The 16,939-nt window shown below is 39.2% G+C and overlaps 1 protein-coding gene across 6 annotated transcripts in view; it reads right to left on the bottom strand.

Annotated features, from left to right (window-relative positions):
• Nucleotides 1-295: 295 nt before the first annotated feature.
• PIEZO2 (piezo type mechanosensitive ion channel component 2) overlaps nt 296-16,939 on the bottom strand; it is a 648,659-nt gene continuing 632,015 nt past the window's right edge. For all 6 annotated transcript variants that reach the window (XM_063923449.1, XM_063923453.1, XM_063923452.1 and 3 more), the window contains 4 exons: nt 14,226-14,342; nt 13,061-13,140; nt 9,593-9,770; nt 296-2,657 (listed from right to left, as the gene is read on the bottom strand). In XM_063923449.1, the coding sequence (XP_063779519.1) occupies nt 2,405-2,657; nt 9,593-9,770; nt 13,061-13,140; nt 14,226-14,342 (628 nt within the window). In that variant the 3' untranslated portion in view covers nt 296-2,404. The remainder of the gene's footprint in view (nt 2,658-9,592; nt 9,771-13,060; nt 13,141-14,225; nt 14,343-16,939) is intronic.

Below are 16,939 nucleotides of genomic sequence, written 5' to 3'. Positions count from 1 at the left end.
GGTCCAGAATATGCCACAGTGGTACATGTGTTCTAGGATATAAAAGAGCCAACTTCTGACCTCACTGCATCCACTATACTGTATAGAATACCAAGAAGTGATTTTTAAATAGAGCTGTTCAGAATAGATCACCAAGTAAAGGTGCATTTCATCTTGTTTTCCATACCTATCATGACAAGCCATTACAGCCTCTTTGAAACGTCCACCAAATACCAGTCTGTTCAATGTTTGATTCGTTTACTTACTGTACATTAAATTGTGGCTGTGTCTGATGTTAAAATTTATGACAAAAACAGATTGTGAAAAAAATTTATTTTAAAATGTTTTTGTTGTAAGAAAAAAGCAGCCATTGGAAAAGTCCCATGTCACGCAAATATTATTCTACAAACGTCATCCATTGTCAGTAAAATGATACAGCAGTTGTATGACCATAGGACCTGCTGTTTAATCATGCATTGTGGGATTCAAGGAAGTAAAACAGTTTGTTTTAATTAACAATGTTGAGAAATAAATACTCTTAAGGTCTCTGTAACTTTTAGGGAAGCAGCACATCACTTTCTAAGTTACAACATGATGACCGCTATTCATTCAATTTAGTGGTTATGACATTCTCTCAAAGGTTCATATAATATATATGGGAGAGTCCACTTACAGCAGCAAGCTACATAACTGATTTGTTGAACTTTGTTTTTGTGGAAAGGATCATAAACTATAACACAAGACTGAACAGGGGATTAGAGTGTACGGGTTATATTATTTACTGTTATACTTCTGATCCCATACTCAAACTGATAAGTCCAATGCCCATACTGTTTTACTCCATTCAGTGATGCTTCTTAAAGTGTGCCTGAAACCTACACAAAGATGAGACAGCCATTGTGTGGGCCAAGCCAATAGTATGCAGTTTTGTTTACAATATAGGTTATGCCTCACTGCCTGGTCACTGGTAACACTTTCTAGTGAATTAAGAGGCTTCATTTGTATGCATATTGGTTTCATTTACAAATTGGTTGCCTACACCATGTACAGGTGACAACACTTTATAGAAGGAAATAAACAATTGGCATAATGAGCACGAACCCTTCCACTCTGTGTAATTCACTGTTATAGTCTATTTGCAAAGAGCCACAAGAGAACAGGGGCCAGATGGAGAATTACATAAGTGCATGCCATTTGTATTGTTACATATTATAATTTTCAAACAAAGTCTTTATTAGTAAGTAGCCCTTAATAAAGGTATAAGGAATGTTCAGGTAAAAAAAAACAAAAAAGTCCAGTATTTTTGCTTTATCAGCTTGCAAATAAAGAAAGTGACGGCTGCTAACTATATTTAAAAGTAAATCTATATGCCTATGGCAAGCAGGAAACAGCAAAGAAGATAGGGTGTGCTTTATTACTAGTGATTGTTAAGTAATATTCCACAAATCCTTGAAACATTTCTATTCTATGTTAATCCTATTTGTTTCATGCTACAATGTTTCCTGATGAGAACCACGGATGATTGAGACTAGAAATAAATTAAGAAAGGCCATTTTTTAAAAGATGGTAGAATATAATCAAACACGAACATAAAAAATAAGTGCATAGTAAAAATCAAATATGAATATGTCATGTAAACATTTTCTTTCTACATTTGAAAAACGGGAAACAAACTCCTAGAAAATCAGGTAGGAGTTGGGGCATGCATCTCAGTCACTTACACCGAGGTATCAAGTCATTAGAATGTATCCAATTTAAAGTAACAATTGTGGAAAATGGCCTTGAGCAATTCTTATGTTAAGAGTTTTGTTAATTATCATTTTGTTAGTCTTTAATTTTATTTTCCTGAGAAAAGTCAATAATGATTGATGAAAATATTCTGTTGGGCTTTATAAATAAAAATAAGGCAGTTAACAAGATTGTCATTTTGTGTATTTTTAACTTTGGTATGTCCGTTGAGGCTTTTTAATGCATAAATAATCTGTTTTCCTATAACAGACAAATGCCACGTAATTACCCTCAGCTGCATCAAATCTTCATCAGAGTGATAAAGAATCAGCACATTGCAATTTCAAGGGTTTAGGACACTCTAAAGCAGCATATTGCATATTCCAACAGATGTCATTGCTGAAGAAAGACTTGAACAGTCTACACTGAACTGTATTCCTGTAATCATTGTGCATAGGTCACACTTTTGGGCATAAAGGTATCTCTTCCAATGAAAAGTTCCTGGAATATTGTTGGTTGCAGACCAACCAAAACCACCAACCTTCTTTAATGTCTCTGCTCAATGTAGTGCCACTGAGATCTATAAGAGGGAAAACCGCTTCTTCAATGGAAGAGTCCGAGCTCTTATGAGAGCTATGACAATATTGTGCTTTATAATAATCCAGATGAAGTCAACTGAATATTAAGTTCATGAAAACTATTTATTTTTTTCTCTTGTCCATTTGATCATAGTTTCTGGTGAGCGGTACAAGAATATTAATTTGGCATACAAATCTTCTTCCAGTTCCAATTCTCCAGTCTCTCTCACTAGGAAAATGTCTGTGCACAGTTTTAGGATACGGTCCACATTTGGTAGCTCCTCAAACATGATGGAGTGAGAGATTCCACTGAAGAATTCACGCACAAATTTTCCTATTACCAGTACCACAGATGCATACAGTCCCATAATTCTGAAAAGAACAAATATAAGTTATGTGATATATAATGATATTATGTGGTGTTAATTATGGATACCTATGTACAATTGATCAATGTTAGACATTGCTGAGACTTCCTTGATCATGTAATGGTACACTGAAGAGAGTTTATATATTCAGAAATCATCAATATCTCTACCAATCTTCAAATCCCTACTCACCATTATTACCAATATTAACGTATTTGCATAGTTTATATATATATTTATTAATGTAGTTTATTCATTATTGTGACCTTACCAGTAAATAAACATGCCATGAACACAACGGGCCTGATTCTGAGATGCGCTAAACTGATACTCACGCAGTTGGTTGTTATTTATTCTGCGCATGTATCACAAAAGTTACTGTAGGTCACTAGTCCTTATAAGCTGACAGGTTGCATTTTCAGGATTACTGGTTCAGAACCTTGTATTTCTTGGGCTGTACAGGATCTAGGTGTATGGATGACTGTGTAAAGGAGGCTGCAATACCACAATACAAAGCAGTTGAAAACTATATACTCTGGTAATGGGCCTGAATCTACACAAATATATATATATATATATACAGATGGGTCCACATTTATCTTGACCTTTAATAGGATTAACTGAGACTGGCCAGTCAGACTTCATCCCCTCCTTTAATGACTTAATCCCCTGCTGTATTGTTCTCTATATTGTATTGCAGCTGAGAACAATAGATGAAGGGTTTATGCTAATAAGTCATGTTGTGACTAGGCATAGAAAACTAGTCAAGATATCAGTGGACCCATCTGTATATATATATATATATATATTCAGAAAAGAAATGTGAAGAGGGGGCGCTTCATAGTGTAAAACCGTTTTATTCAAAAAACTCTCAGACACAGACAGTACTTTTGAGATATCAAGACTCGTACCGCAAATAAACCAGGGTGGGCTGGTTACCACATGATACATTCAATATAGCTCCCGGCATACCCCGAACCTCGTCTCGTGGATCCCTGGACTCCTGTCTCCCACGTCTGGCCGCCAACAGCGGTGATCGCGGGTCGGATCACTGGACCACTTGCTTCGGGGCGGAGACAACCGGAGAGTGATGACGTCGGAACAGCTCCGCCCTAACGCGTTTCGTTACAGACTTCATCAGAGGGCGGTGCTGTTCAGACGATACAACTAGATATTTATTTGCTCTCATAGCTCGTAGTTAATTACATAGCTCATTAGTTACAATGGGACACTCTAATACACAGAGTCAGCTGTAGGTCTACTCCAAAGTTAACTACAGGTGTTATTCATCTAAACCACTCACACAGCTATACTATATACTGATTCCATATCTCTTTTTTCTAAAAACAATTTCCATATGCATAATACAGCTGGATACCTCATAATATCAATTACATGTCTCATGCAAATACTCTATCCCATTGTTTACAAATTACATATAAACAATGGAGAAATATATATTTAGACATAAAACTATTCATTTAATACAATGTTTTAAAAACATATCTATTTAAAAATATATATATCTATTTAAAAAACACACACATAGACGAATGGCAAAGAGGAAAAAATTACTTATATTATATTGCAAGTGCTTTTGAAAGCAGCTTAATTCTTTAGGAACTAAATGGCGTTTATGCAGTTCATATACACCATAAATATAAAGATCTTCAAGCCCTTACTATATCAACTACCAAAACATAATTGAAATTATAATAAACTTTATATTTATCTTACGATACCCTTATCTTTTTTTAAAAAACCATCTGGGTCTGCTATTTTTTATATATATTCCGTGATCTGGAGGAACATGAGAATGTGTGGAAAAAAAACAAACAAGTGACTACCACTTCTGCTGAATGCCATACCGTAGGGTTCAGATATATGGGGTAATTTCTAAACCTTCATTTAACCCTTTAGGGGTTAACGTGTCAAGTGCTAATATCCAATATGTTTCCTTCTTCAACAATTCCTTTTCTCTGTCTCCCCCATTATTCTGGACATGTTGGATACCTTTAAAACGCAGCTTACTTGGATCACTATCATGATGTGTCTGAACGTGACGTGGCACACTATGATTGGCAACTTTATTTTTAATGTTGCGCATATGTTCTAAGATGCGTATTTTCAACACTCTTTTGGTTTTACCAACATAGAGGTACCCACAAGGGCAACTCAACAGATATACAACAAATGTTGAGTTACAATTCATATAGCTCATCACAGTATAGTTTCTGTCGCCTTTGGTGTTACTAAAGTTTTTTCCATTCTTATCCATCAATTTACACGTTTTACAACTTCCACACGGGTAACATCCCTAAATCCTGTTCTGAATCTTAGCGACTGAGCCTTCATTACTCACTTTTAAAAGTTTACTTCGTGACACTAGTGATTTCAAGTTCCTGGCTTTTCTATATATTATATTAGGATGGTCAGGAAGATGTTGAGCCAATACAGGGTCCATTTTTAATAAGTGCCAGTTCTTTTGCATACATTTTTGAATACTAGGTACATCATTGTTATAGTCAGTCAAATCTGCGGGACAGCGATGGGCACGATTTGTGCCCCAAGCCTGGCAAATATTTATATGGGGTCCTGGGAGGCTGATCTCAATATGTATAAGAATGCTGATAAAATTATACTGTTTAAACGCTATATCGATGATATAATAATTGTGTGGGATGGCACTGAAGATATGTTTACAGAATTTATTGAGTCGATTAATGTGAATACGCACAACTTGAAGTTCACATTTAATATTCAAAATGAGAAAATTGAGTTCTTAGACCTCATATTTGATACCACTGAGTTTGTGACTAAAGGGTGCATAGATACATATACTTTCTTTAAAAAAGTTGATGTTAACAGTTACTTGGAATATACAAGTTGTCATTTTCCACAATGGAAGAAAAACATCCCCTACTCTCAGTTCACCCGTTTACGTCGGAATTGTACCACTATAGAAAAATATGATGAACATGCAAGTGTGTATTTGGAAAGATTTACTGAGAGAGGGTATCCAACTGAGATCATAGAAAACTCAAGAGTTAGAGCAAGAGAAAGAGATAGAATAGACCTTCTGGTTCCTAAAGATAAAGTGACCACTTATCAAAAAAGTGGAATAATGAACAAGGTGTGTCCATTTGTCACTGACTATAACAATGATGTACCTAGTATTCAAAAATGTATGCAAAAGAACTGGCACTTATTAAAAATGGACCCTGTATTGGCTCAACATCTTCCTGACCATCCTAATATAATATATAGAAAAGCCAGGAACTTGAAATCACTAGTGTCACGAAGTAAACTTTTAAAAGTGAGTAATGAAGGCTCAGTCGCTAAGATTCAGAACAGGATTTAGGGATGTTACCCGTGTGGAAGTTGTAAAACGTGTAAATTGATGGATAAGAATGGAAAAAACTTTAGTAACACCAAAGGCGACAGAAACTATACTGTGATGAGCTATATGAATTGTAACTCAACATTTGTTGTATATCTGTTGAGTTGCCCTTGTGGGTACCTCTATGTTGGTAAAACCAAAAGAGTGTTGAAAATACGCATCTTAGAACATATGCGCAACATTAAAAATAAAGTTGCCAATCATAGTGTGCCACGTCACTTTCAGACACATCATGATAGTGATCCAAGTAAGCTGCGTTTTAAAGGTATCCAACATGTCCAGAATAATGGGGGAGACAGAGAAAAGGAATTGTTGAAGAAGGAAACGTATTGGATATTAGCACTTGACACGTTAACCCCTAAAGGGTTAAATGAAGGTTTAGAAATTACCCCATATATCTGAACCCTACGGTATGGCATTCAGCAGAAGTGGTAGTCACTTGTTTTTTTTTTTTTTTCACATTCTCATGTTCCTCCAGATCACGGAATATATATAAAAAATAGCAGACCCAGATGGTTTTTTTAAAAAAGATAAGGGTATCGTAAGATAAATATAAAGTTTATTATAATTTCAATTATGTTTTGGTAGTTGATATAGTAAGGGCTTGAAGATCTTTATATTTATGGTGTATATGAACTGCATAAACACCATTTAGTTCCTAAAGAATTAAGCTGCTTTCAAAAGCACTTGCAATATAATATAAGTAATTTTTTCCTCTTTGCCATTCGTCTATGTGTGTGTTTTTTAAATAGATATATATATTTTTAAATAGATATGTTTTTAAAACATTGTATTAAATGAATAGTTTTATGTCTATATATATATTTCTCCATTGTTTATATGTAATTTGTAAACAATGGGATAGAGTATTTGCATGAGACATGTAATTGATATTATGAGGTATCCAGCTGTATTATGCATATGGAAATTGTTTTTAGAAAAAAGAGATATGCAATCAGTATATAGTATAGCTGTGTGAGTGGTTTAGATGAATAACACCTGTAGTTAACTTTGGAGTAGACCTACAGCTGACTCTGTGTATTAGAGTGTCCCATTGTAACTAATGAGCTATGTAATTAACTATGAGCTATGAGAGCAAATAAATGTCTAGTTGTATCGTCTGAACAGCACCGCCCTCTGACGAAGTCTGTTACGAAACGCGTTAGGGCGGAGCTGTTCCGACGTCATCACTCTCCGGTTGTCTCCGTCCTGAAGCAAGTGGTCCAGTGATCCAACCCGCGATCACCGCTGTTGGCGGCCAGACGTGGGAGACAGGAGTCCAGGGATCCACGAGACGAGGTTCGGGGTATGCCGGGAGCTATATTGAATGTATCATGTGGTAACCAGCCCACCCTGGTTTACTTGCGATACGAGTCTTGATATCTCAAAAGTACTGTCTGTGTCTGAGAGTTTTTTGAATAAAACGGTTTTACACTATGAAGCGCCCCCTCTTCACATTTCTTTGCTAGATCTATTTACCCGAGGAGTTCCGGGGACACAGAACGAGGGAGAGCTGCTGTCCAGGAAAATTTAAGGAGGACTTTTAGTGATCAGCATATTAGGAGAAATTCATCATACCTATTGTGGCCACAGATGTGGATCTAATTCCTTTAATGAATCACAAGTGAACGAGCGCTGAGTCCACATTTTTATCTGTATATATATATATATATATATATATATATATATCAAAAAAGAGATGGTTGTACGGAGAGCGCTCTATTGTGTAAACAGTCTCTTTGTGGTTCCTTCAAGGATACTCCTAAACGAATTTGACCACAGAGTGGTGAATCTGAAAAAGACCCTCTCACCAGATTCACCCAGACAGCGATAACACTCGTTAATCCATAGCTTCCAATAAAATTTATTAAAAATTTTTTTCTAAAATAGAAAACCTCTTACATCGATCTTAACAATCGTGGGGTATGATCTTAAATGGACTTGCTGTCCACCCCAGCCGGGGAGGAGCTCATATGACAGCCAGTCCGCCCACAATGTTTATCACCCATATTTAGGGTGATAAACATTGTGGGTGGACTGGCTGTCATATGAGCTCCTCCCCGGCTGGGGTGGACAGCAAGTCCATTTAAGATCATACCCCACGATTGTTAAGATCAATGTAAGAGGTTTTCTATTTTAGAAAAAAAAAATTAATACATTTTATTGGAAGCTATGGATTAACGAGTGTTATCGCTGTCTGGGTGAATCTGGTGAGAGGGTCTTTTTCAGAATCACCACTCTGTGGTCAAATTCGTTTAGGAGTATCCTTGAAGGAACCACAAAGAGACTGTTTACACAATAGAGCGCTCTCCGTACAACCATCTCTTTTTTGCTGAATTACTGGTTCTCGACTGGCAGGAGGACTTGTATTGGATATTAGCAGCTGCTCCTCCCCAAAGACTATTGGGTCTAAGGCGGAGATTCTACAGATAGCGCAATTTGGTTATTTTATTGTTTGATATATATATATATATATATATATTTGTAAATAAATCCAGGACACCCAGCATCCCTACCCTAATCCTGACCCTAACTCATACGTAACCCCAAACCTCACCCTAACAATAACCCCTAACTCTAATACCCTAACCCCAAACCCAATCTGCGAAAACCTACACAGCCCTAATACAGGTTGAGTATCCCTTATCCAAAATTCAAAAGCCTACATTTTTTGGTCCCCTACTGAGATAAAGACATATGTATTATATACATTATCTATAAATTAATATAAATGTTATATATATATATATATATATATATATATATATATTTATGTTATCATCTCAGTAGGGGATCCACAAATGTAGGATTTTTAATTTTGGATAAGGGATACTCAACCTGTACCCCATTCCTAACCCAAACCCCTAAACTAACCCTAATACCCTAAATCAAACTACTACACCAACTCTAATACCAAACCCCTAAACTAACCCTAATAATCTAACCCAAAGTTTTTCCCTCTTAGTACTATAAAGGTGGGTGCCTGCCTAATATAACAGTGAAATGACTGGGGTACCAGGGTAATTTCACAAGCTACTGAAGAGACTGACTACGCAATTAAATAACCCTGCAATTGATAGATGACGGTATAAGCATACAGGCCCCCACCCCTTTTTTTATGAACAATATAATATTTATTTTTTATGGTAGGTGGAAAGTGGATAGAACTGCCTTATATTACATGTATATTACAGATACCTAACATTCAGAGTGCAGACAATGGTACAGACAAGTCCGCGTGATGTCATAACATCATACAGTAGTTGCACAGTGCTACTTCAGGGTACGTTTTGAACAGGCCGGATTTCTTTGTGGGGCCCATCTAAGGGCCCCATGGGACCCACGGGCTCTAGGCAGTCACCTTGGTTGCCCTGTGGGAAATCTGGGCCTGGCCATGACTCTAGAGCAGTGCAGAGATGGAATGACATTGCATGGCTAGTACTATAAATACTGGACAGAAGAAAGTAAGTAGTTTGTGTTCGGGAAGTACAAATATTGAGATTTGCAAGCATGTTAATAATCAGGAAGAACATACTCACCCATAGCCTGCTAAAAAGCCAAGACTAGGAGGGCTGACTTTATCGCTGAAAACGAATAGTTCCAATCCAGTCTTATTTGAAAAATGCTTCATAGTTTGATTAAGAACCCACCACTCTCGTGCACCCTCACCCGTACCATTTCTCTTGAGCGAAACAGTAATATTTGCAAATTGTTTGTCTGTTAAATTGAGAAGAAACACAAGGTTAAGTGTGTTCACATTCCCATATCTATAATAGAATCCTGTAAAATTTCTGTCTAGCAGTTGCATAGCTGATACAAGCTGACTGACACCTGGACATATCCTCTCCTCTCCCCTAAGAGAACCATATGTTGTAGAAGGGATGACATGAAGAAGACACTAGAGGAGGAGGGAAGAGGTAGAGGGATTTAGCGATGGAGTTTTCAAATAGGAAAACTTACAGACAAGGCATGGAGATGTTTAGAACAAAGGAGGGTGGGAAGATGACAGACACATGGTATCCTCGCCCTGAATAAAAAGCGCCTCTTCCACTTGAGTGTGTGGCGAAGCCTGTCATTTGCAGATGTGGTCATGCTGGTGGGAGCAGATATATATAGGAGATGAGAAAGCAAGATACAAGGAAGAGGGACAGAGATTAAAGTAATGAGGTAGGGGGGCAGCGGAGACAGAGATGAGGGAGAGATGAGGTGAAGAAGGGACAGAGATGAGTACAAATGAGAGAGGTGGGGGAGGGAAGAAACAGATGACAAAAGGAGAAAGACGGGGGGATAAGAAGAGTGAGAAGGAGAGTTGAGCAGAAAAGAGAGACACAGGCAGGTAGGGGAAGAGTGAAGGAAACTAACCATCTACAAAGAGAGGCACAATATCTAGTATAATATAAAGACAAACTATGATACAGGTTGAGTATCCCATATCCAAAATGCTTTGCACCAGAAGTATTTTGGATATTGGATTTTTCTGTATTTTGGAATAATTACATACCATAATGAGATATCATGGTGATGGGACCTAAGTCGAAGCACAGAATGCATTTATGTTTCATATACACCTTATACACACAGCCGGAAGGTCATTTCTGCGAATATTTTTAATAACTTTGTGCATTAAACAAAGTTTGTGTACATACACAAAATTCATTTGTTTCATATACACCTTATACACACAGCCTGAAGGTAATTTAATACAACATTTTTAATAACTTTGTGTATTAAAAAAAGTTTGTATACATTGAGCCATCAGAAAACAAACATTTCACTATTTCAGTAGCCCTTAAAAAATTCTGTTTTTCGGAATATTTGGATATGGGATACTCAACCTGTACTTATTTGGTTTAGTTGAGTTGTATAAAGATACATGCAACCTTACCTTTAGTATATCAATGTTACTTAAGAAGAGATATGTAAGTCATCATCACCATCAACTCTAAAACATGCACTTGGCTTATGTTGGTGTAAAACATCTAGCTAACATATTTCAAGATCTATAAAAGGAAAGCGCGTAGCAACTGATTCTTCGAAAAATATGATGTAATATATTTTATTCTACATATTGTAAAACATCTATTTTTTTTCTTTTAAAGTGATAGTAGTTAACACTTTAACATCAGATACATAAGATCATACAGCTGTGCTATTGGTAGGGTCTCAGGAAACTGCAAACCAACATAAATAATTAAAGTCCCGCTTGTACCTAAAATAAGTGGCACAGTGGTAAAAATACTGTATTACTATTTGCATATAAGTCATTCAACGTGGGTAATAATTAAAAGTCAGTGAGAACACAGTGGATTAAAGTTGTAGTTGTGAGTAAGAAGTCTCTTTAGTATCCAGATAATTGGAACTACTCACATTTGGAGGAGAGTAAAAAATATGCACTTGATTCTTAAATCATCTAAAAGTGTCTGGAAATTCAATCCTCTGGTATTTTCTAAACAGCCTGATATTAGAGTATCGCACAGGAAACCGTCCTGGTGAAAGTGAAGGCAGTAAGTGACAGTCCGGCTTATAAATGTGAGAAAAAATCCTCTACATCTGTGACTGGCAGCCAGGTGTAAAGGCATCTGTCCTGTAGTGCTGTTATGTGGCTGAGGAGGCTGGTTGTACGGTCAGCTAACCAGGTTGCCAGCAATGTAGTGTAACGGAGGTTCCTCTTGACGTGCTGCAGGTGATATGCCGGGCTGGTTGTGATACAAAATGGCGGTGGTCAGGATGCCGGCGGTCACATGACTTGTTACTAGAAATTATATCAGATCAGTAGCAGCCCACAGTACCAGTGACTTCTCTAGTTGACAGTTCTAGTTGGAGACCTCTAGATGAAATAAGCCATTGTATCAACCAGTGTACTCGGCTTTTCAATACTCTGTTTGTATATGAGTAATACTGAGAATGCTGCGGTCCACTGAAGATTAGGTTAAAGTGTCCGTATACAGTAATGGCAATTTCCTAATAACCTACCAATGGCACAGCTGAATGATCTTATGTATTATTAATGTCAAGGAGTTAACTACTTTTATATTAAAAAAAATGATATACATGTTTTACACCTGTAGAATACAATTTATTACACTAGACTTTTTACAAGGCCCAGGTTGTTCATACTCAGTAAAGTCCAGCTACATGCTTTCTTTTTTTTAAAAACTTCTATCTTAATTGGGATTAATGCAGTAGTCCACAAAAGCTGCTGTTACTGAGGTGAGATTTTACCCATTTACTCATTGTGACTTTATCTATCTCGCACCTAGGAAATATTTGAGTTTATATATCAAGATCTATATAACTCATAATAACATGTATCTGAAATGGGCATCTGTAAGTTACAGTATGTCCGTACTTCACAACAATTACATGTTACTTCTCTTTACCATCTTTCCACGCAAAAGAGAAAGAAAGATGTAAACTCTCAATACTGCTGCACTTTGGGCCTAATTCAGATCCTGTTGTAAGTGCTGGACACGTCTCAAAGTATAGATGTTTGGTACTTTGCACATGTGCAGATCTGTACTGCGCATGTGCAGTGTGAATCCTGCGTCGTCAGAAGTAGAACGTCTGCAGATGTCAAGTGATTGGCAGTCTGCAGCTGTTTGGATGTGAGGACCAGGCAGCGATGGTAGCCGTTTCCCAAAACGGACACGTGTCACCTCCGTTGTGAGGAAGTGTCGAGGCCAGGATACCTATCTTCCAATGGAGATTTCCTGGCCTCTTTGTAGGAGCTGCCTCGGCTGGCTTGTTGTCGCAGGTGATCCGATGTTGCATTCTTGCACATAATGGATCACAAATGCATGCAGAAGGCGTCTACTTATACCAGAAGCCTCCTGCTGCATTACCATATCTGAGCACATAGACAGCAGCGATGCACCCTCCAACCACATCTGAATCTGGTCCATGTGCAGCTCTAATTTTGCCCAGAGACACAAATTTACATTACTATTGCAACTCTACTGTACAGTACATCAGGCCCCGCAAGAGAATCATCTGAGGACAAGACCTACCTTTAAGTAGCTGCATTATGGGCTTAGATGTAGAATCACTTGGGGCTTTGATATACCATGGATAGATATGTTGAAGTGTTCTAAGAAAACACACACACAGAATCCTATTATCAGGTGAATTCCTCATTTTATTCATAAACTGAAATTGGCTCATTTGTTATACATGGTGGAAGTTATCAAATTACAAGCAGTACAATTGAATATGCCCAAAACTCTTAAACCAGGTGGTATTTTCATTTCATAAATACAGTATATTTAAAATAGAATGATTATTTAAATAAATATAACTTAATTGAATCGTATTGTTTTACAGTAAATGAGAGCCAGTGGCGTATTTATAATGGGCGATGCACATGGGCCCACACCACACGTCCTGCACCTATTTCTTTAGTACTCACCTATCCGGAGTCCAGTGTCCATTATGGCAGCCCTGCAAAATCACCGGGAAAATAGCACAGCTGACATTTTCCTGGAGTTTTGTGAATGGGCATTAGGGGAACCGCTGGTAAAATGTCTGCCGTGCCATTTTACAGTCCTATGCATGTGCAGTAGACTCTAGCACAACTGTAGAGTCTACTAGAGCTGGACACTGCCGGGTAGCTAGAGAAGGAGCAGGTGGATCAAGCTGAAGACTGCACACGGGCCCTCTCCTCTCTTAATGATGAGAGCCAATGTGTCTTTCTTGCCCCAGGTGCTAACATTTCTAATTACAATTATGTGTCGACCAGCATCCACCACTGGCATCAAAGGAAACATCCCACAGCTTTTAGCAGATTACTACAGCTACAATAGTCTAAAAGGTGTGTCATCATGACCAGATATGTTGTCAAATAAAATACACATTATTTATAATAATGAGCAACCTCTTGCCAGTATTGGCTCTGCCTGCTATAGGATGAAGAGGCTGAGCCAGTAAAGCTCTTCCCCAGAGGCCACTGCGAAGCAGGATTGTCTTTGCTGCTTTACTGACCTGGTCATGGAGTAAAATCAGTGGGTTGCTTGGCTTTCTGCTTGTAAACACAAAACTCCGACGTGGATTCTCCTATTAGCATAAGCTATTAAGTCAGGCTTCCCCAGCTCCCCGCAACTACTACCACTAAGAAATCCCCATCAGCCTCTAAGACATCAAACGTGTTGCTTTTTGTTAATACCATTGCATACTTACACTGGCGTTGTTTTGTTCGAGACCATCATATCAGCAATTGCCAGTCTTGTGTCAGCACTCAAATAAACGGTATGCTTCTCACCGGTGACCTCTGCTTTAGCTCCAAGACTCATGTTTCTATACAGATGTACAGAAAATAAGAACACTGTTACCACTGATCCTCTCAGACACAGATATTGAGAATCACAGTGCCTTGATAATGTTCAGAACTGACACTGATTTTTATTTACCCCTTTAATGACTGGAGAGTTTTATAACTTAAACCAAAATAGGAAATATTTTCCTTTACATGTCCAACATTTACAGATTAGGGGCAGGTCAGCTGTCAGCAGTGTGGGTGGATGCACATTGCCGAGAATGACAGTAGAACTACAACGCTGCACAGTACAATGGGGGTCATTCCGAGTTGATCGCTCGCTAGCTAGTTTTAGCAGCCGTGCAAACGCTATGCCGCCGCCCACTGGGGAGTGTATTTTAGCTTAGCAGAAGTGCGAACGCATGTGCAGCCGAGCTCTGCAAAAACAGTTTGTGCAGTTTCTGAGTAGCTCTGAGCCTACTCAGTGTTTGCGATCACTTCAGCCTATTTGTGTCCGGATTTGACATGATACACCCGCCCACACGAACGCCCAGCCACGCCTGCGTTTTTTCAGACACGCCTGCATTTTTGCAAACACTCCCTTAAAATGGTCAGTTGACATCCAGAAATGCTCCCTTCCTGTCAATCTTCTTGCGGCCGTCAGTGCGACTGAAAACTTTGCTAGAACCTGTGCAAAACAACAAATACCTTTGTACCCGTACTTGGCGCGTGCGCATTGCGGTGCATATGCATGTGCGGAAATTACGATTTTAGCCCAATCGCTGTGCTGCGAACAACGGCAGCTAGCGATCAACTCGGAATGACCCCCCATCTGATGTTTTTGGCCATAAATTGCTGGGGATAAGGTTTTAATGCTGACAACTCGGGGTCGTCACAATTAATTAAATTGCCCCTATTGAATATGCGTTGATAAGAGATTTTATAATTCATCAGTATAATATAAACCATAAAGTTTTCATATGCAAAATTGTATATAATATAAGGATTTATTTAAGGATCATGGAGAAATAAATAACTTTTTAATGCTTATGTGCAATTAAATGAAATAGGATGGGTATATTAATTAGGATAAAATATACACATATTTAGGATATAATTTAAAGTTGGAAGCATACAGTATGTATAAAGTAAAAGATACACAAAAAACAATACTTCCATGTGTATCTGGCGTCAGATGCATCCAAAGCATAAAAGATGTATTTGCTCCTTGCGAATGTCATGTGTTGCAGTGTATATACTTACACTTAATGGTAGCATGGATGTGGCCTGACAGAGGGCCTCATTCAGAGTTGATTGCTCGCTACCGTTTTTCGCAGCGCAGCGATCAGGCTACTACTGCGCATGCGTATGCACCGCAATCCGCACGCATGTCGTACGAGTACAAACAGCACCGTTGCTGTGCACTGCTTCTAGCGACGAATCTATTCGCACAACTGATCGCAAGGAGATTGACAGGAAGAAGGCGTTTATGGGTGTCAACTGACCGTTTTCTGGGAGTGGTAGGGAAAACGCAGGCGTGTCCAGGCGTTTGCAGGGCGGGTATCTGACGTCAATTAACCCACACGCACATTACCCCACACGCACATTACCCCACACGCACATTTACCTTACACGCACATTCATCCACACGCACATTACCCCACACGCACATTACCCCACACGCACATTTACCCTACACGCACATTACCCCACACGCACATTACCCCACACGCACATTTACCTTACACGCACATTCATCCACATGCACATTACCCTACACGCACATTGGGGGTAATTCCAAGTTCATCGCAGCAGGAATTTTGTTAGCAGTTGGACAAAACCATGTGCACTGCAGGGGAGGCAGATATAACATGTGCAGAGAGAGTTAGATTTGGGTGGGTTATTTTGTTTCTGTGCAGGGTAAATACTGGCTGCTTTATTTTTACACTGCAATTTAGATTGCAGATTGAACACACTCCACCCAAATCTAACTCTCTCTGCAAATGTTATATCTGCCCCCCCTGCAGTGCACATGGTTTTGCCCAACTTCTAACAAAATTCCTGCTGCGATCAACTTGGAATTACCCCCATTACCCCTACACTCACATTAACCCACATGCACATTACCCCACACGCACATTAACCCACACGCACATTACCCCACACGCACATTACCCTAACGCACATCACCCCACACTCACATTAACTCACATGCACATTACCTAACAAGCACATTACCCTAAACGCACATTGGGGGTCATTCCGAGTTGATCGTAGCTGTGCTAAGTTTAGCACAGCTACGATCGTTAACTCAGACATGCGGGGGGACGCCCAGCACAGGGCTAGTCCGCCCCGCATGTCAGTGCCGGCCCCCCCGCACAAATACAAAAGCCTTTGTATTTGAGGAGTAACTCCCGGCCAGCGCAGCTCCTGCGGCTGGCTGGGAGTTGCTCGTCGCTCCCACTGGCCGCTGCGGATACGTGACACGTCACGCAGCCGCCGCGGCCCGCCCCCCCCCAAAGGTCCGGCCACACCTGCGTTGGCCGGACCGCTCCCCCTAAACGGCGGCTTAACGCAGCCGTTCAGCCCCCTCCCGCCCAGCGACCGCCTCTGTCTCAGAGGCGATCGCTAGGTAACG

The sequence above is a fragment of the Pseudophryne corroboree genome, chromosome 5 (genome assembly GCF_028390025.1).
Source record: "Pseudophryne corroboree isolate aPseCor3 chromosome 5, aPseCor3.hap2, whole genome shotgun sequence".
NCBI lineage: Eukaryota > Metazoa > Chordata > Amphibia > Anura > Myobatrachidae > Pseudophryne > Pseudophryne corroboree.
This window is presented reverse-complemented; position numbering and strand designations above follow the sequence as displayed.